General features: G+C 40.4%; 1 protein-coding gene across 1 annotated transcript in view; it reads right to left on the bottom strand.

The window, feature by feature from the left end:
• B3GAT2 (beta-1,3-glucuronyltransferase 2) overlaps window positions 1-12,838 on the bottom strand; it is a 60,547-nt gene extending 47,709 nt beyond the window's left edge. The window contains exon 1 of the mRNA XM_039853237.1: window positions 12,230-12,838. Within this exon, the coding sequence (XP_039709171.1) occupies window positions 12,230-12,838 (609 nt within the window). The remainder of the gene's footprint in view (window positions 1-12,229) is intronic.
• Window positions 12,839-22,177: the final 9,339 nt, after the last annotated feature.

Genomic DNA, 22,177 nt, shown 5'->3' with positions numbered 1-22,177 from the left:
ATGAATACGCATTTCTCGAAAAAAGATATACAGATGGTCAATAAGCATATGAAAAGATGTTCAACATCACTAATCATTAAAGAAATGCCAAAAAAAACCCTACAATGAGATATCACTTCATATCCATTAAGATGGCTATTATAAAAAGTAAAAACAGAAAATAAGTATTGGCTAGTACATGGAGCAATTGAAGCCCCTGTTTTCTGTTCGTGAGAATGTGAAACGGTACAGCCGCTATGGAAAGCAGAATGGCAGTTTTTCAAAAAATTAAACAGAATTGCCATATGATATAGCGATTCCACATATATACACATAAAAGAACTAAAAGAAGAAACTCAAACAAATGTTTGTATACTAATGTTCAAAGCAGTATTCGTAATAGCCAAAAAGTAGAAACAACCCATATATCCATTGGTGGTTGAACGGATAAACAAAATAAGGTTTTTACATACAATGGAATAGTATTCAGCCTTAAAAAGGAATAAAATTTTGATATATACTACAATGTGGATGAAACTTAAAAGACATTACACTAAGTGAAACAAGCCATGAAAGGACACAACATGACGAATGATGTATGATTCTACCTTATGTGAAGTGCCTAGACTAGTTCAATTTACAGCGATAGAAAGTGGAATAGAGGCTACCAGGGGTTGGAGGGAGGGGCAAATAGAGAGTTACTATTTAATTGGTACAGAGTTTCAGTTTGGGATGATGAAAAGGTTCTGGAGATGGAACAGAGACAATGGTTGGCCAACAAAGTGAATGTACTTAATGCCCCTGAATTGTACAGTTAAAAGTGGTTAAAATGGTAAACTAAAAAACAGGAACACTCAATTTTTGTTTCTCCCCCACTGCCCTTCACACATAGATAAGAGACATAAGAAACAGAGACTAGGCATTTACTTTTAAATGTCACTAGCTTTACAAGGGCCAACCAAATGAACATCTATATTTCAATCTATAGGACAATCAATTAATTTTAGGAGGAAATCCTGGGCTACTGTAAAAATCTAAAACACTGCCCAGAGAAACCACAAGCACTGTCAACCCGACTTCTTAACATTTCTGTTTTTTTTTTTTATTAAATCCTTAAACAAAGGGAAAAAGCAAAACAAGAAAAGGTAAAAATCACAAAACTTGCCTTTTCACTATACGCAGCAATAATCAAAGGCAAGAGGCAAATAGTTAAATATAATCATGAAAAAACGTGAAAATAATGGTTAGGACAAGAGCTCCAAACATCAGCTCTGATGACTGTGTGTAATAGAGCTTTTCTGCAAAGCAAGGGCGCAGTCCCCCTGACAGAAGAGACTTCCCAAAGATGTCTCTAGCACTTTCACCATTATGAACAGATGTAGCTGAGGAACTTTTCAAAGTTACCAAAATATCCCCAAACTGTCACTTGATCTTTAAAAATGACACTGGCATTTTAATCTTGCAAGACCAAGTTTATCTAGATGATAAACAACACATCTACACATGGACCATACTTAAATTCTCATTCCCATCAGTTGACAGAGCAGCATCTCAGGGCCACCAAGATAGGATTGGTACAGCTGTGGCAGCTAGGTGGTTTTCGAACATCTTGCCTTCTGGGCCTCTTCTGTGGCCACTGACTTCTGAGAAGCGGATATCCAAATGGATAGGGAAGTGCCCTATTTATCCACTTAACCTGTATGTCACCTCTTTCTCACAACTGTATACATTTGTATCAGGCCCTGTGAGGAAGCTAAATATCAGGGCTTTTCCTCACTTATAAAACAGACATAGTAGTTTCTACCTCAGAGACATCATGAAAATTAAACAGCAGTATGCACTTCTAAATGCCCAGGGTGGGGCCTAGCACACAGTAAAAAATCAAAAAATGTTCATCTGTTCCCCTGTACCCCAGAGCTCACGAGGGCTCTGGCTCAGCCAGGCCTGGAGCCCATACCCTCTAGTTCCTAACTTAGTGTCTTCAGCCAAAACAGCAGCCCTCAGACTGAGGGTGCACGGCTGCTGAATGTACACCAAGACTCCCCAATGAATATGTGAGCACAGGTGGCATTAAGGGCATGAATCCCCAGACCCTCAGCAATCATCCACATGCTTTCCCCACAACTGACCTTTTGGAAAGAGGGCCGGGTTCTGCCTTCTGCCTCCGTCCTCCCTCCTTCCCCACCCCTTGCCACCATCACAGAAGGACAACGTCTCGTCTGTCCTGAATCTCCTGAATCGAATCGTATTAAAGGTACTGTTCCACTGTGGTCAAACCTCTAGAGCACCAAAGGTAATTAGAAATATTATTGTCTTTATTAAGAAAGTTAATGTCTCTAATGAATGGGTAATAAATCCTTTTGGAAGCCAGGAGGTTGCTAATTATTTGCTTCCGACAAAATTGAAGGAAACGTAATGTCATCAATAGATTAAAATAGTTTTGCTGAGAGAACAACATGATTTTTGGCTTAGAGCTTAAGGCTTCAAGTGTTCTTCTTGAACAACACTGCTATAAGAAAATGCTTTCTATCTCATTTACATCTTTATGTAAAAAAAGGTTGACCTAATAGGAACATAACTTATGCTAATCCCTATCTCTTTCTAGCAATAAGTAATACTCATCAATGAATACAGAGTATATATCAATGAAATGTTTCATCCATGTCATTAAGGAATCAATTTCCAGTAAATGTAGCTTTTATGCTTAAAAGTTAATTATCCAACTTGGTAACATTTATGTTGTTTTGATTACTTGTTTAATGCTACTAACAATACTAAAACAATCCTAAAGAGTGTTTAAGACAGAAGCTTATAACCACAGAATTTTTGAAAAATTTAAATTCCATCTATATATTTTTTTGTTACTGAAGATATACATGATAGGAGAAGATATACATAAATGACCTTGAGAACTTTTATAGTATTTATGATGTCTACTGGATATATTTAAGTTTCATTTACAAATGTCAGTATTTATAATATAGTGGAAATCACATGATTTGCAACTGTTTTAAATGGTTTCTTAAATTTAGACATCAATTTGAAAATATCTTAGAGGTGTGTAAATTCTCTTAGGAGTTACATGAACAGAAAATGTTGGGCACCGCTGTACCAGACAATGATTCCAGCCAGAGACTGACCTGGAGGGTGGAGGGTCTATGAAGAAAGAACAGGGCGAGTACCCACTGTATTCACAGGCAAGAAGGCAACCACACACATGCAAACAATGGGTATAAAATGCCACACACACACACACACACACACACACACACACACACACACACACACACTCCAACTGCTACATCTTCCCTGTTCTGGCAGGAAATAAGTTTTAAAATATTTCTGTTTATGAAAATTTCATGATGCTTGAAAAATGAGGAACGAGCTAAGGGTAGACTTCCCAGTGCAAATCAGCTGAAGGCTGGCTCAATGACCAAGGTAAGGATGGATAGGGCTGGGCACAGGTAAGGCTGTCAAACTGGATTTTCTCTGCCTCTTCCAACAGGAGCTGGATAGAGGAATTCTCCTAATTTCGCCAACCCTAGCAAATAACCTTAAACATTAAGCTATCACTTCTAATTATGTGCTTTAAAAATCAATTCATTTCATGTCTATTAAGTTGCCCTCTCTTTTGTGGCATACTATCTCTTTGAGTCATTCATTCATGTCTGAAATAATCTGTCATGTGATCTGCCCTAGGTCTGCACTAGGTACTGGGACTGCAACAGTAACTAAAAATCACACTCGGGACCTGCAGAAGTTTGGTATACTGCTCTGACTTGCATGTAGGCCAACTTGCTAGCTTTCACACACTCATTAATAAGTCTCAGATCTCTTAATCCACAGGAGAGCACCCTTCTACTTCCTCTCAATCTAAAATGTCTTTTAGATGCATTTTATTCCCTCAATCTCACTTCCTCCCAGGATTCTTTGTAGACAAGCACTACTTAAATCCTGTCCCTCTAATCACTGTAGTAACCCAATGGTGTAATTAAGATACCCAATTTATGCAGTTCCACTTGGGTACAGACTAATTTGGGAAAGTCAAGCACCTCTACCTCTTCTCCCCACCCACACGTCTTCAGAAACAGAGTCCAGATTTCAAGAACAGAGAATTTAGAGACATCTAACTAACTGAGACAGTGCAGCTATCTGGTATACACCCCACTGGGGCAGTCGCCCACAGAGGAGAAAACAATGGAAGAATAACTAATATTTAGAACTTGCCTAAAGTTCCACACTTACAGCAATTACATGAGGCAGGCAACCCTTGCCAATGTCATGCAATCACCAAGTGGTGAAGCTGGATTTGAACACGGGGCTATATAACTCCCAAGCTCTCATCTGAGCTCCCCATCAGCCTCCAGCCTTTAACACGTATGAAGCGGTCTAATACTCAACTGGTTCCCAACTACCTTGACACATCTTAACGAGCGTTGACAAGGATGCCTTGCTCCAGATACTAATATTCATAAACCTTATCCCTCTCTCTCCCCCTCTCTTTTTAGCATGCAAGCCCTTAAGGTCAGAGTAGGGGCCACATTTAAGTTACTATTTAAAAGGCTCAATATAATCCTAGACACACAACACAGACTTCAAAACTTGTTATTTAACTAATAATCTGTGCAGGGCTCCTTTCTAGGAATAGCTCCCTTCTGCAACAGAGTCCTTCAGTGTCTAAGTTTCCTATAATTCATTCACCCATTCAACTCATTCTGTCGTTCAACAAATACATGGGAGGCACTGCTCTGGACACTAGAGACACATCGGTGAACAAAAAAATTCCTACTCTTATGGAATATTCTACTGGGAGATAACTGAAACGTGTCCTACATTAAATAATGTGATGTTAGAAACTATAATACATTCATGATGATCTATGTTACCATTTCCTTGGTACGACCAGATATAGAAATACATATCTATAGTTTTCTATTAATTTCCTACCCACCATATCCAAATTCTATTTAAAAAGTTAAAGGTCAAAGACTTGCCTAATGAGTGATCTGAAAAGCAGATGGAGAAAATGGAAGCACGCTCTCACGCTGCAATGTACTCACTTTTTGAATTCACAGATTGACTTAAGGACATAACGGTATCCAGCAAGAAGAGTTTAATGGGCATGATTTAAATACCACTTCTAAATACAAATAAATTGAAGACTCCTTTCCTTTCCAGAACAGGTTTGGGGAGAGATGCTATAACTCCTGTCCCAAAAATAAATTAGCATCTCTAACTTGGGATGTATCATCTCAAAGACACTTTGACACACAGGAGATGGAGAAGTGGCTGCATACTTCTCCACCTCATCCTCTGATCATCAAAGCCTCCTGCAATCAAAGATACCCTTCAGTTCTCTAGATATTCACACATCCTCTTTTCCCAGGTTCACAAATACGATTCTGTCTACCTGGAGAGGTCTGGATGCTGGCTGGATCCAGATTTCTTGGCAGAAGGTGCCCTGTCTGGGCAGCCATGTGGGCTGTGGGCTGGCATACATTGATCACAGTACAGCCATGGGTGTGGGGGTGTAGGGTTTGCTGCTCTCACAGGATAATGAGGACCAAGTAGTCAGGATGCTGTGTGATACCCAGCAGCAGTGCAAAGATGGCCCCCTGGTCATAGTCAACATCCTCATTTAGAGGATGGACTTCCTTGACAGCTCCATTGTCATGTAGGGCCTCGTGGGTCTCTTCCTACTCCTGTCTCCAGGGAGGATAGAGGGGTTAGACCTCAGAGAGGCTCCCTGGCAATGCTGGAGAGCTCTTGGGCCTTTTTCTCTGTGGGTCCAGCTGTGCCCTTTCCCCCGTTCTCTCTTACATACTGAATAAACCACTTCTGCTCCACATGGGCCTAAGTACTCATCCCCCGCACCCTCGCCAAAAAAATGAAAAAAGAACCTACAACTCCATTAAATGCCTTGCTTTACACTCACAGGCACCTGCACTGATTTTAGCGTGTATACTTAGTCCAGATGCTCAAACTGTAAGAGCTGGGATGCTCTGTGTTCACAGCTGTATCACTCCTACTGTAATTAAGCACAGTGCCTGGTACATAGTAAGTGCTCAATTAACATTTGTTAAGTGGAGGAGAAGGAATACTAATTAATTATATTTAAACATCTTCTGAATGTAGTAATGTTTAAGCTCAGGTAGGTAGAAGGAATCTTGCAGAGTAATACACTATTACTGCTAAGGTAAGATACAATTATCCTAGGTAACTAAATCCCAGTTAATGGAGAATGTTCAACATTGAGTTCACTCAGCTTTCATTAGAGGGATGAAGATAGAATTTATAAACACCTGATGTTCAGGTTGAAGGAACAAGTCTTAGATCCTGCATATAACATAAACGCTGTTTAAAATTTTCTTTCCACTGATGGAGGAGACTGATGGGTGGGGGTTGGGGGCTGATCTTTAGTTACTTTGTGGGAAAAAAACAAGTCATCTGACTTGTGTTAGTGGCATGATCGTCTCCCTCAGTACAGCCATCTCCAAGCTTTTCCTAGCATGCAAAAAGGCGCAAGCAATGATTTATTCATTTTGCTTTTAATCCAGGGAAATTCCTAATCCCAGAAGAAATCAGACTAGAAAGTTAACACCAACAAGCGAGTAGTTCCATGCATTTGGCAGTGAGGCCCTCAGTAGCCAGCATATCCAGCACAGCAGTGTGCAGCTCAGAGGTTCCTACAGGCATATCTTTGTGCTCCAGGGAGGGGCAACCAGCAGGTGTCTGCCACCCACATTAGCTTCAGATCAAATTGGTTTAAGTCTCCAGTTCGTCTCCTCTGTTCCAATGGTAAATCTGAAACAATTCAGTATTGTCCCTCCTTTCCATTCTACCCTAAAAATTATTCTTCTATTCAATTCTGTCTGCTCTGACAAGACACGTGCCCAGGAGACACAGTTGCTGATGTATACATATCAACTGAGGAAAAAATTTTAATGGTTTACCTTCTTGCAGAAAGTATAAATTCTTATTTGTTTACAAAACTATATAATTTTAAAAATGTATTAGACTATATAGTTTATGTACTACCAACTTGGCAGCTTTCACCTAACTTGAAAAATTACTCTAAAAATCAAATGGTAAGTAAGATAGTGAGGGAGGAAATGACATTTTCATAAGACCAGATGATATCAGGGGGGAAAAAAGGTGATAAGAGAAAATTAGAAGTTGATATAGCCCAGAAGACAGAGCTGAATTCAAGTATGACAGAAGATGGCAGCAATATCAGAGATTCCTGCTGATCAAATGCTTTACTTTTCACAGTGACATATCTCTATGTGCTGAAGACATTATATGAGATGAGCTGCAGGACAATCACAAATACAGGCTCTAGAACCAGGGCACTTGGTTTTAAAATCCTGTCCCTGAATTGTTGCATGACCTTTTCAAGTTACTTCCTGGTACTTCTGCTCATGTATAAAAAGTGATATTGATTATATCCACTACACTAGATTCAGGCTGCACTTTAAAAGAAAATTCTTGCACTCCAAAGAACTGTGTTCATGACTAAATATCAGCATTAGGATGGGAGAAAAAATAGGGACAGTTCTAGTCCTATCTCAGGGTCTTTTGTAGGATCAAATACGTTAATACATGTAAAACCCTAAGGGCAGTTCTTAGCCCATAGTAAGTGCTCAACTGATGACAACTATATTTTCCTTGTATCCATGGTAAGGGGTATTTTTAATGTTTACTTAAGGTTGTACACAAAAATTACAAGGTATGAACAACAGATTAGTTTATTTCTGTGAATTGTAACTCTATTCTAAACCTACCTACGTACCTATCTACCTACCTATCTATCTATGGACTGGTATTAATGATTTTATTTGTGTTTTGGGAAGAGATTTTGAGAACCATGCAAAACTTAAATTTTGTTCTTCAAAAGCACTGCAAATCAAATATACAATAATGTGTTATCTTAACTCATACAGACTGAGTAAATATTCTATCAGTCCAAAAGGTTTGAAAAGACAAATCTAAACATTATTGAATTCTGTAACCGCCCCCCCCACCACCAAAAAAAGCACTACTTGAATACCACCTGGAATTGTTAATAAATAAGACTGTTCACTTTGGTTCTTCTATTTTTTTTTGTAGCATACCTTAAAAGCAATTACTATTCCATTACTGTTCACACAAGAGAAAAATTACCAGCTTGTAATTTAGAGGCAAGTGGAGTAGACAGAAGAAAATGGAGTCACTTACTACAGTTTCCAAGAAGAAGCAGACAATAGCCTAAATGTTCGAAAGACACACGTTCATTGTACCAAACAATAGTCCAGACATGTCTTTATGTCAATTCATGAGAAAGAATAATCAGTAAGAAGTAGGTTGGAGAAAAAAAAAACGATGGGAAAAGACAATAGAAAGAGGCAGAAGGAAGAATGTCTTAAATCCGAATTGTTATTTCTGGTCCATTAAAATATCAAAATCCAAATGAAAACTGCTGGCCTCCAAAGAAAACTGTCAAAAACTAGCCATAACTCAAGTACTAAACACCTAGGGAGAGTAAAGAAAATCTTTAGATTTAACATAGATAGCCTAAGAAAATTGGCTGTAGATTTATGTACATATTTTTACAAAATTCTCATTTTATCAGACCTATGGCATGACTATTAATATGCTTTCAGACAGGGAGAAATAAAACACAAGGGACACATTTCAAGTAAAATAATCTTTTTATGCTACACCTAAGAGAATTATCTGGTTTCTTCACTTTGAAAAGATAATTACCCTACACTAAGTGACTGTATCGGGGTAAAAGGAAAGGTAGATCTCTGGTCTCCTTTCAGGTAACACATACAGAATTTACTATCAGGAGGAGTGCCTAACACTGTAAATTTGAATATCCTTTGGATATTCCAATAAGCTGCAGGTATGTAAAGGAGGGAGCTTATAAATGCTTCAGAAAAGGAGCAAGACAGGATTAAACCTCAACGTCTCCATCTGCCTAGCACACAAACAGCTTAAGGACACCCAAATAAAATCCAAAGGGCCTCTTGAGTTCACAGCCTGTCAGAAACACCTTCAAGATGCAGTCTCATTGAATCCATTCATGAGCTCCTTAAATGTCTCAGAGTTGGCCTGTCTTCCAGTCTTACTTCATCAAATTTAAAGTTAATTTTTAAAAAGTGTTTGTGCTTGCTTGGAAAGTACTATTTTTTAAACTTCCAATTTAATTGATTTGCAAAGGTGAAAGGAACTTCACCTGAAAAGCTTCAGCTTTAAACTCAGGAAAGCGTGGAAGGTCTTCCAGTAAAGACAGAAATCTGATCGATAGCATTATTGAAAATGACTGGGTATAGTCACATTTATCTGTAGTTGTTGCTTTTATTAAAGCAGTTTAAATCCTTTGCAAATAAGCTTTTCCGGAGAACTAGATCGATAGGGTGCACAGGCAGGCGAGAATATCTGTGATCCAGAGTGCAAAACCCCATCAATGACACAGGAAGAGCAGTGGTGATTGTAGAGACACAGGAAACCTGAACCGCCCCCCTTCTCCAAAGGCCGGCCCTAGTTTCTGTGGCTACAACTAACACTGAGCTGCTTTTGCAAATGGATTGGGCTGTTAAGATTGTTCATATATGAACAATGCAAATATTTCTTTCCTGGGGGCACAGCTAAGCTGAAAGGCGAGGCTGAAAATTAGTTAGCTGTATGGGAGAAGCAAGCACCATGCCAGTTACCGCGGAGGAATAATTGAACATGGATTGCCTGTTGCGCCTTTAATTTAATTTGGAGACCTTTCATCTTACTTTCCTTCATTTGCAGCCAGTGCTTAGTGAGCTAATTTGTACCTGGTTCATTTTCCTCCTTTTATCTTATCTACGTTAACATCGACCATGAAAATTAGAAGCACTATGAATAAAAGATGAAGCCTGACTTGGGACATTCTTTCCTTAAGTACTGTGAATTACTTAAAAACTAATTTGTGTGTGCGCGCGCACATATAAAAGGCTGAGATATATGCCTAAGCCCTTCTGCATCCCTGATCAGCATCTTTCCTTCTCCCAAGGAACTTCGGTTCTTAGATGCTTTATCTGGTCCTATTTTTTCTCCAAGAGAGCCATGTCTACACTGTAATCCACATGGAATCATTAATCCTAGAAGTGGTGTAGCGTAGTCCATCCTATTAATGCACAAAACTCAGGATGCATAAATTCCACTAATCTGACTTTTTAAAGAGTGCAATACTGCTTGCCAGGCAAAGAAAAGAATGTGTTGTAAAAAGGAAAACTGGGTGTATATGCATGGTGAACAGATGCCTACCTCTGTCCTAAAACACTATGTGGAAGAGAGGAGAGATGGTGGTGGAGAAAGTGACTAAAATTGCTGTCTAGGAGCTATGAACTTAAATTTTAAATGTATCATGCGTATTGTGCTTTTAAAAGATTCCTCTTGTATTTTGTATATTTGGCATCTCTCATGAAAAGGAGTTGCACATGCTCTTAATTTAAGTTCATTCTGATTATTTCATTACTTCCAACTGTACACAGTTTTAGTGTCTTGAAAGTTTTGCATGTTTTTTCCTTTATAGTTTCCTCTGGCCAATTGTATTTTCTCTCCCCACCTCACCATGGTCAGTATAAAAAGAAAATCTGATTTCTTCTCTTGCTGTTTAATACCCACCACCGACAAGCCCTCCTTTCAGTTTGGGAAGCATCAAAGAAAGACTGTTTTCAATCGTTTCACTGCCTGTAGTGCCAACTCTTCCATTCACCCAACACCTCATATCAACCAGCTGGAAGCCGGGAATAAACCGAAAATCATTCCCCCTTCACAGTCAATCCCCCTAAAAGGTTCGTTAATAATGATGTGCATTAGTTTACATATACAAGACTATATATTTTCACAGGTAAAGCAACTTCCAAGTTGTAGGAGGAAAAAAAAGACTTTGGGTGAACTGAAATGTAAAGGTCTTTATACAAACCATATCTTTCTAGGTAGAATATGCAAGCAGAATCAAAATAAAAGCCCAATTTTTTAAAAAAATCAGATATCTCTAATCTTGGTTATAATAAATACAATGTCAAGCTTATTTATTTCTTCTGTAGGACAGAAAGCCCTGCATCATGAAAGGGTGAAGAAAAGATGGAGAGCAATTACTGGTCCTTTTCTTCTTGGAGGAGAGGATGAATAGAAATGAAGGCGGCAATTGCCCTTAAGAAATGGATTTTAAAGTCGCATAGGCAGAAAAATTAAACTGGAAGGGTACAGAGCAGCTTTGTCCTGAGGTTTAATAAAGCCAAATAGATATTAGGATGAAAATGTGGGGCGTATATGATTACTGGACGCACAGATTGTCCAGTGTACTTGGGCGGTAGGTGGGATAATAAAGTCTCAGAAGTAAGATGTCAGGGAATTTTGGGTAGAGGAAGGCAACAGTCCCATGGGATGTCAAAGAATCCGAGATTTTTGTTAGCTACATTTGTGTATGAGAAAACAGACAAAACCATGTAACTCAGTCTCATTTGCAGCACACAGACTGCAAAATACCAGCCTCAACAAATAACACCTGTTCTAACCCAGTGCTGGCTGGCTCTGTGCACGTGTGGCTTTCCAAGGGAAAAGAGGGCCATCTCAGCAACAGGGGGACGGGCTGCACTCAGGGCCTCACAGTGAGTAGTAGGATGCAATGGCGCCATCCAAGAGTGGCCTGGAGGAAGCTCTGGAAGGCATTGTTTTCACTAATAATCGTTTCCGTGCCAGCGGATGGTGCCAGAGAACTGTCCCAGGGCTGATTATTAATCACAATCTTCACCTTCTTCCCCTTATGGTTCTAGACTCCGAATCACACCTGTGTGCGCTGAAAGGCCTCGGAGTACACCAAGCCACCCTCCACTGTGCGGAGTCCCTCCCTGATCTCCTCCTCTCGAAGCTCGCCCCTCCCTGACCGCCCTCCCCATCTGGGCTCCATTCTCAGGTCGGCCAAGAGTGTTCCTCGAAATCATTCCCGCTCCCCACACCTGTGCTACTCCCTCGGCCCAATCTCGGGGCCAAGAGGACAGCAAAGCTCCTGGTCAGACTCCCTCCCTTGAGTCACAGAGGCCCTCATCCTCCCCTCCCCACCTTCACCCCAGGAAAACACGCCAACCGAGACTGCGGTCGAGAGGCGCTCCACCTGGAGTCCCAAAGGGGTGCAGAGAAAAGTGAGAACTCCAAAGTGCAGCCGCAGCCTGGCCAGCCCCCGAGGGCCCCTCCCGCCCTGGCCCCCCATGTGGGGCAGGCCGGCCTCTACCTCCTGGAAGAGCTCCAGACTGTAGGTGTTGTCATCGTCAGCGAAGAACAGCACGCCGGGCTGCGCGTGCTGGTGCTGGTGCCTCTGGCGCAGCCAGGCGAGGCCGGCGTTGCGCTGCTCGGTTGCGCGCGGCAGTCCGGGACGCTTGTAGCGCCGCGGCGTGGGCACGTGTAGGTGAGTGCTGGGCAGCCCGGCCCGCGCCAGGAAGCGGCTCACCAGCTCGCTGCGCGCCGCCGCGTCCTCCACCAGGATCCAGTGCAGCTGCGCCACCTGGCGGAAGGTGTTGGCCAGGCGGGTCAGCTCGGCTTTCTGCACTGGGCGGCTGTAGGTGGGCGTGATGGCATAGATCGTGGGTAGAGGCGGCTCGGGTCGTGGTTGTGGCAGCGGCCGCGACTCGTTGCGCTTCTCTAATCCGCGCCCGGTGCCGCTGTCGGGGCCGCCCCTGCGGAGCGGGTGTCGGGCGCCCCCGCGGCCCACGGCATAGGGAGAGAAGTAGGGGCGCGGGGTGAGCGGAGGCGCGGGCCTGCGCGTGTCCACGTCGAGCATGATGATGACTATTAGGATCCAGGGCAGGAGGATAAAAAAGCGGCTGAACAGCACGGACTTCATGGTGCACTCTTCCCCGGCTTCTCAGATGCCCCTGAGAGGGGCTAGCCGGGGGACTCCAGCGCGCAGTTTGGATGGACGGCGGCGGCGCCTGCACTCAAGAAGCCACGATCGGTGCGCTCTCCATAGGGTCTGGGGGCGCTGCGAGGGCCGGGAGCAGGTGACAAGGAGCTAGGGTTTATAGAGAGTGCAGGCAGGCTGGCAGACGCCAGTGACTCGGCGGGAAGCGGGACTCGGTCCAGCTGCTGGCCCCGGAGTTGTGCCAAGCGCCGGGAAAGCGGTGATCCTCACTGCGCTCTTTACGAAGAGTGGGAGCTGGAAGCTGGCCCCGGGACGCCTCGTTGCTCCTGTCCCGAGGCGCTGCGGGCAAAGGGACTCCAACCGTGGACCCCCCAATGCGCTCTTTGAGACACCTTCGAGGGCTGGAGGCAGGTGCTGAGGGCTTCGCTTCGTCACATCTCAGCCAGAGCAGCGAAGATCGAGAGGGGACGCCGGGGACGCAGTAGCCCAGCTCCGTTTGCGCGCTGCAGCGAAAGCCTGCACTCCTGCCCCTCGCTCTTCTCTTCTCAGAACCTCTCCCGGCTCCGGCAGTAAAATCCCAAAGCAAGGAAAGAAAGAAAAAGCGAGGGGCGGGGGCGCTGCGGACTCCCGCGTCCTCCCAGTCCTCCTGTGGGAAGACAGCAGCGCTGCTACTGGCGGAGAGGGGCTGCGAAGGGGACGTGGGGAGGGGTCCGGCTCTCTGGGGTCTGGCGCGGACCGCACCGCGAGCTAGGTTTGGAGGCGGCGGCTGCACCGCCAGAGGAGGAGCGGGGGGGAGGGTCCCCAAGGGGCTCACGACCTCCGGGAGGGAGGTGGATGCTCGTTCGCTGATCTCCGCGTGCTACTAGCTTTCTGGAATACTGAAAGGTCTTTGGAAATCAGCCAGGAAACCCCATTCACGTGCGTAAAACTCTGGAGACCTAAGGTGGGGAATGAGAGGAGAGACAGGAGAGGGCAAAGGATCGCTTTTCTGGCTCCCAGCTGCAGGGTTGGTGTGCTGGGGGTGTGCCGAACAGCGGCAACAGAAAGCGCTTTCAGTGAAAAGTAGAAATCAATAAGAAGCCCTGGAAGACCGAGGTGGGCCGCACGTAGGTGTTTGGCATGTGAGATAGCCCATAAGAAAGAATCAATCCAAACGGTAGCTGCCTGACTGCAGTTAGATCATTGGAGGAAATGTTCTAAAACTCCTCCTGAATCTGTTTGTTTAACTTCTTCAGTAATTTGGAGTCATAGTACCTCGCAATTCGCTATCATCGGAATTATTCTGTTTGAATCTCCCAACGAGCTTTTCAAGGAGGCCTGGGAAGTAGAATCACCTTCATTTTCTGGATGGGGAAGCTGAGGCTCAGAGTTTAAAGTGATTTCTCCAAGGTCAGTGGCAAGCGACCAAGTGAAAATGGAACGTGGGTCCCCTAAGTCTAGCCAGTAGCTTCCCCTGTGCACGGCCTGCAGAAATCACACCCCGCTGGACCCGGCGGGCTGGCCCTCCGAGATGTAAACACCGTGCAGTCAAGATCAAACAGAGCGTACGGATGACGTGTAGAACCATGACAGTGTCTGGGTGACAACGAATGAGTATACAATTGGTGCTTAGTTTGGACTTTTTCTATTTAGTGAACCTACTAGCTAAGTCCTTGGCTGTCTGTAAGGTACCGGGAAGAAAGAAGGGCCACGCTTCATAGTCACGTTCCAGGAAGGTGCTTACAAAGCAGCAGGAAAGCCTCTTCCTCCCTTCTCCCGCCCTCCAGCCTGTAGTAATTTCTGAGCCCACCTTCCCTCGGTTGTGTCTTCCTCGGTCTTGTTCACAAATAAATCCCTCCGACCGCGCGTTTCTGAGGGCGCGATGGAAAGCTCTAGGGCGGATGCCCCTCCAGCCTTTCTGATGCTCCTTGTTTTCTCAGCCCTACCCTAGATGCTCCCGCCTATCATCAGGCTTCCGCGCGTCTGTGAGTTTCCCTAACTTCCCTCTCGGAATCTGAAACCTGAGAGTGAAATGTACAGATTTAACATGCCCCCACCCTCGCAAGGACAAGCCTTCTGTCCCGACATCACTGTATCACCCCACAGCTCATACTTTAAACTCGGCAGATCAGAGCATCCCAAACATAGGAAACAATGAATCCATTAGACTCCTTCCCGTCTCGGTTAGCCTAATGGGCCTCTGGATATTACACTACTTCTAGAAAAATGTATCCTGGTCAGGCCTGGGGGTGTGCCCGTGGAAATCAATGTCTGCATCTTGGGAAAGGAGGGAGGAGAGGGAATTCAGTAAAGGCTGTTCTTAAATACAAGAAAGCAACACACACACGCACATGCCTGCAAAGATCACCGAAGTCTCCTTCATCCTGTGGGAATTTTTAAATGTAGTTTAAATATCTTGTGAGTTAGCTGGAGTAAAGCTCAAGTGGTTACTGAATTGTATTAAAAGCGTCACTAACCTTCGTTAGCAGGGAATTCGATTATTCCCACTATACCGTGAAACCTATTTCCTAATTGCTTGCCAGGCAACCAGGGCTATTCAGAGATGAGACACTTTTAAAACCAAATTTTGGAATTTGAGATTTTAAATGGTGCCCAGAATTCACAGGTGTCAAATAACACAACACTTACCTAGCACATCCACATCTCAAAGTCACTTCATCTTTTCTATTATCCTTTGTCAGCATTTGCCTCCAGGTTTACCTCATTCAGTCATCCCATGGGGGCATCATGGTTCTTGGAGTCAGACACACCTGGGTTTGAGTCCCAGTTGGGCTACCGTGGGCAACTTGAGAAAGTCAATAAGCCATTCAAAGTCTCAGTTTCTCACCTGAAAAATGGAATTACTAATACATACTGCATGGGAATGAATCATGTAAGGACTAAATAGGGTAAGTTAGGTAAAGTATTTTTCAGAGGAGCTGGCATTATGTAAGCAGTCAATAAATGGTTTTTAAATACAAGTAATACATCCTCAAAAGATCTGAACCCGGGAGATCTTGCAGGATCATAATCAAGCAGGAATACAAAATCCGTTCTAAACAGGACTGACAATGCCTCTAAATAGGGCCCCCACCTATCAGGAAGGCATTAGTGTGTGTGGTAGAGTGTTTCCAAGTTGGGGTAGAGAGGGGAAGAAAGAAATCAATTTACCCCAAATACAAAGTGCAGCTTGTCATGAAATAAGGATGACGTGATTCCACATGGCATTTATTTCAAACTACTTAATATGTCATAATGTTTTATATTCAGCATCTCAAAAACTTGGACCCATATCTTTTATAATCAAATCTTGATAAAGACACAAAAATTATTAAGAATGTCCATTCGAAACATAAAACCAGTGTAAAACACTTTTAAGTGCCAAATTTTATCACTTTTAAAATAGAGAGTTTATCAAGTGCTGGAATGGAAACAACTCTTTTAAATGGAAGCTTGAAGAAAAGTCATTTTTATGAAGCATAATCACTGGGTAGCTCTAGTACTTTTCCATGTAGTTTAAAACATTCAAATAAAACAATTTAAACTTGATCTGTGGCTGATAACGAAGGTTGGTGGAAGTCACTAGAGTAATTAAAATGATTACCTAACTTCAGAGCTTCTGTACATTCTCTGTTTATTTTCATTAAATCTCTCTAATTATTTGTGTAACAAATGAGCATTGCTTCATCTGTACTAATGAAGCCTTAGATTGCCGGCATCAGCTACTACATTTAAGCATTCAGTTGTTGTTCTCAAATAAACAAAGGTAAAAAAAAAATCCCATATGGGGAGTTAATCAAAACATATTGTATAATCACTAAACATTTACATTTTGCCTTGAGGAGTAATATGCAACTGTAACTTCTACAGCAAAAAGATTGCAGCATGATTAGTGGACTGTATAGAACTGATCCCATTTGACATTTGAGCCTGGGGTTCTGCTAGTGTAACTAAATCAACCTTCAAAACAGCATTTGGGGACATCCTTGATATTCTTAGTCAAGTAAGAAAGAGAGCAGGAAAAATATACACTATTAAGTATTTGTAAGTATCTATATGATAATATAGGTATGCAAATTGGGTTTTAAAAAGAATTAGAACTAATTCATGTGCAAGTAATAATGTAATATGAAAGTATCAATTCCACACATACATGTGAACATAAATACTTTCTGTTAAAATAGACAGAATTATGTGAAAGGGTGATATCAAAATAAATAATTCTAATAGCCCCAAATTCTAGGGATACATGACAGTTTCACTGATAACCGTCAGAAAACATTCAAACCATGAATTAAATGGTTCATTTGGTTTATTTTATTTTCATGCATCTGGTCCTCTAGAAATATCACTTTTGGCCTAGAATTATTCTAAATTATAGTGCTTCCTTAAAATGTTAGACATTTGCAGCTATTGTGTACAGAATGTAACATTAGAAGTAGTTCAGTAAAATCTCATTTTTATAGGATAAGTTGGGATCAAGATTATTCAGCAAAAGTGATTTACTAGAAATTGGCAATTTATCCTAACAATTTTATTAAAAAATAATTCCAATCAGTTTGAATAATAGCTGAAGATAAAATGTTCCAGTGTTCTTCCTTTTCCACCCATTAATGCATTAGGATACACAAAAACCCAATGAAACATGTATAAAGACATAGGAGCAAATTTTGTTATCTTTTTTATTCACTATCTTAAACATTGGCATTTACATTAAAATGCTAATTTGTTAGAAATAGGATTTTATTGTAAAATTATACAACCTACCTTTCAAAGTTGTTAGGACAATCAAAGATATGATGTAGATTGAAAGTATTTGAAACACTGTAGTTTATACATGTAAAATAGAGGAGATTGGCCATGAGCTGATAATTGTTGAAGCTGAAAAATTATGCATGGGGTTCCTTATATTATTGGGCCGATTTTTATATATGTTTTAAAATTTCCATAAAAAGTAAAAATACATAAAATAAGCATTATGTACTATAGATTATTTACTAAGACAATACTGTTGTCACAGTCCAGAAGCTGAGTTGGTAGATTGTTCTATATTTCATTGAATCAGTCTTTAGTCCCGAACATAGGTCAATTCAGTTAAAGTTATTTCCTATTTTAGGAGGCAACAGGGTCGGTGGAAGTTGGGGGGCATCTAAAGTAGGCCTGTATATAGTATGAGTAACAGACATTTAATGGGAGTCATTTCTATGGAAGCAAAAGAAAAAACAAAGGTTAATGATTAGAACAAATTATAAACTCCATTGTTGAGTCCAGAGGGTGATCAGTCAAAAAGATTTTTAGATATTGGTCTCGAAGCATCTTTTCAAGGCAGAGAGAAGACAGGCAGTGGCAGCCCGATGAAATATTTTCTTTTTCTTTTCTCTTTTTTTTGTTTGTAGTTTGAATGTCTCTGGTGATAGTATCAAGTGTTATGGTGAACTTTCTGAGTGACCTACACAGCAGTAGGCATGAAGGTTGTCCATACTTGATTTATTGTGGCGATTTCTTTCAAATTTATATCAAGTCATCCAGCTTCAGCTTGCAGGGCTTCAGAAAAAGGGAAGTTTTAGTTTTTATTGATGTCAAGTTAGGAGGGTGGGAGAAAAATGGGAAATATTAATTATTGACAAACTGTACAAAATGGCAGGAGCCAGTTTACAAAGCGGAAGAAAGCTCAAAGTCAGTGTGTGGCACTTTTCGACAATCCACAAGGGTATATTACAGCTTTTACTGAAACAGAATTTGCTCCCTACGGTCACTCCCATTTTTATCAAAGATAACTGAAACGAGACTAAATTGTTTGTAAACACACCTACTCTCATTAACTTGGCTTGATTATTTACATAAGTGCAATAAGAATAGTGATTTACCATATAGGCTCTTTTTAAAAAGTGTGCTTTGCTGGAAGTTTTAATAAGGAATCTCAGATTGGACCTTTAAAAGCCTACAAAGATTAATAACTCAAGTCAGGAACTTGCCCCCAGACTTTGCCTGTGATATCTATAGATCTGGGTAAATTCCACTCTTTTAGAGATCCTCAATGTATATTAAATTTCCTGGGTCTGCCAAGAAGTGACCTTCCTTACTTACATATACTCAACACAAATAAGCAAGGTACCAGGATGGTATTTTAAGGGACTTTATAAGTGTTGGCTCCATAAAGTCAACCTTAGTTCCTTAAATATGTCTGGCCACATCCAATTCTATGCACAGGATTCTCAAATATGATGTTCCGGTCAATGCCCTCATGCATTTCTCTCTGATCTCCAGGCCCGAAGCCCCCCTCTTTGAATAGATTTCTGCATTTTTATGCTGAGTGCATCTAGGTTGTCCTTTATTTTTTATTTTCCCTGTGGAGTGCTGTAGATGAAGGGTGATGACAATCATGTAAATGTACTAGAAATTTTTTTATTAAAGGAATTTTTCCCAGGGGTAAAAAAAAAAAAGTTTTATGAATCAGTTTCTCCATTAGCCTTGGTAATATAACCGATGTTTCCAACTGTGTTCTGTTCCAAGGAGGACAGATTCTCATTGGACTTATGCAAACAAGTATATTGTCGCGAACATAAGAATGTTAAATAAGAGTTTCCGAATTCTGAAGGAATCAGGTAGAGAGAAAAGATAAATGTTTCAACTGTTTCCAAAGTTATAATTTACAAAAATTGCTGTAAGTTATAGTTTTTAGAGAAAAGAGAAAATGAAAATTTTAAATCTGGAAGATAAAATATTTAAAAAGCAGTAATGTTTTAGTAAAAATTAATTTTTAAAAATCAGTTTATGTGGTTCCATGTAATTAATTCTTGTTTTGCTCGATCGTGGGTTAGCAGTTTTATGAATCAATCAGTTTCTCCATTAGCTTTCTAGAAATTCTTACCCAGTTCAGTGACATGATTTTAAAGTTTTCAGAAACCTATGTTCCAGAGTACCTGTCCAAGTCCTTTCCGTGAATGTCTTTGAAGATGAAGCACTTTTGTTTGTAGTTGATTGCAAAAACTTTCAGGAAAGCATTAGAATGAAAAAAAAAAAACCATCTGTGAATCATGAAAGACTCAAAAATAGCCATGGTTAAAGATCTGAGGATAGTTCATGATTATGTAACTGACAAAGAAATTTGGTTATTTCTGTGGCATTTAACATTTTAAAATAATAATTGTAATTATGGCTTATTATACAGATGTAAGGACATTGACATGTTTTTAGAAATTTTATACAATTTTTGAAGCACTTAGTAGCATATACTCAACACAAATATAACCTAAAGAAGGTTAAACAGCACTTTTATTTGGCAATGTTTCCCCTGTAATTTAACATATCAAATAATCTTAATTAGTTTAAAATCTCTCTCATCACAAGAGAGAGAACAAACCTTTTGAGATTATTCAGGGACCCTCTAGGAAATCCCAAAGTTAGTTTAAGGTCAGAAAACTTTATTCAGAATTTGATACGGGAGAAGCTGTCAAAAAACGTTAAAGGGTTTCAGTACTTCACTAAACAGATCAGAGATCACTATGAAACAACATCTAGTTATCCATCTAACCAAAGTGACAATAAAAGATTTTAAAGGCAAATATAGGAAGTAACATACTTAAGGAAAAAAAAAAAAACTTAGTTCTTAAATACTGAGAAGATTCAATTTTGGTAAGTAATCAAAGATTTGATGAAGCCAACATGAAGCATGAGGAATTCTTTCAATGAGACACGGAATCCTTGTTTCCTAAGCAATTTACTCAAAAGGTAAAGGAAAACCTTTCATAATCTTTTAAGAGAAGACCAATAATCTAAGAAACCTGCAACTTTCTATATTCAATAGTTTTTGTCCTACCAGTCATTTTATTTTAGGACAAAATTAGTCTCTTTTTCTCTTAACAAAAGCATATCCCTCATATCTTTTTTTTTTTTTAAATCAAAAATACATTCTACTTTCCTTGCAAACTTTATATACAAAATTGTTTCCCTTCTTCTTATGGGTATAGTAGTCACATTTATATATATTTATTGCCAGTCATATACAGCAGGTCTTCGAATAACATAATTTTGTTTAACGTCGTTTTGGTATAATGTTGATGAGATGCCATAGGAACTTAACTCTTGTAAAATTAGTTTCATTATATATTGTTTCACTTAGAGTTGCAGAACCCATCAAGGACTTTGAGGGCTTACTGTCCTAGCATTCTGTAGCAAACTAGAAAACTTTATGAATATACCATTTAACAATTTATAAGTACATTCTTTTTCATAATACAGTTATATGGTGTGACAAAAAAGAATATGTTTATTAGCAGACTCAAATATATTTTGTCTATGTGACACTTAAGTCAAAAATAGATAAACTTTTTATTATTTTTCTTGTATACAAATGAGGTGAGTTAAAAAAAGTCACAGAAGTAAAGAAATCTAAATTTAAAACACATGGTTCTTTCCAACTTTTTTCGCTGCCATGCTTGACATGCATTAAGCAATTTTTTTTTAATCATATGTTTTGTTCTAAGGTCGAATTTATAATTTTACAATCTTAAACATCTAGTAGAAATAACATAAGCTTAGTTGACTATAGTAAGCCTAAGCAGAAGAATTTGTATGCCTGCACTATATTTAAGTTGACAATTCTGAAGACATGTCTATTTTTATTATGCCAACAAATGTAAACTAACTTTTACTTACTGAAGATTAACCCAGATCATGTCAACTTGAAAAACACTGGAGTTAATTTTTATGTTTCTGACAGTTCTATGAATACTTAATTTATAGAGCTCTTTGTTTTCTCAAGCCAATTAAGTAGAGCTCTTTTACAAATTAATTTTGGCAATATCATCTGGAGGTAGGAGAAAGATCACATATCTATAACATGCATACATAGACATAAATATACTGACAGACACAAACGGAGATCTTATAATTTTCATTTTAAATCAGACTTGAGTTAAGTATAAATACAGAAATACAAAATATACTAATTTATATGAGTTGATTCTCATCTTTGCCTTATTAATTTTAGCCCATAGGTAATAATAGGACATTTATTTACAATAAGAGATAGCTAAAAAATCCTTTTAGATATACAAGTCCAAATTTTCAAAGCTATATCTATGTCAATGTGACTACTGCCTTTTATGACTTAAAGGCAGTAAGTCTTTTAGTGGGTTGTGTTCAGAAGAAGCATCCCCAAAGAGGGCGCAAAAGATGCAGCCTACCCAAGTTCCAGAGCCACTCCCACAGTCAAAAGAAAGAAAGACTTAGAACCCCCACCCCTCCACGCCCCCGCCAAGAATGATTAACTGTTGGCAGGATGCAAGCCACACATGGCATGCAACCTACATGTCTGTCCCACCATGATCTCGGGCGGGG

This window comes from Pteropus medius, unplaced genomic scaffold, assembly GCF_902729225.1.
Source record: "Pteropus medius unplaced genomic scaffold, Ma_sr-lr_union100, whole genome shotgun sequence".
NCBI classification, from domain to species: domain Eukaryota; kingdom Metazoa; phylum Chordata; class Mammalia; order Chiroptera; family Pteropodidae; genus Pteropus; species Pteropus medius.
The sequence above is the reverse complement of the archived record's forward strand: the minus strand, read 5'-3'. Positions and strand labels throughout refer to the sequence as shown.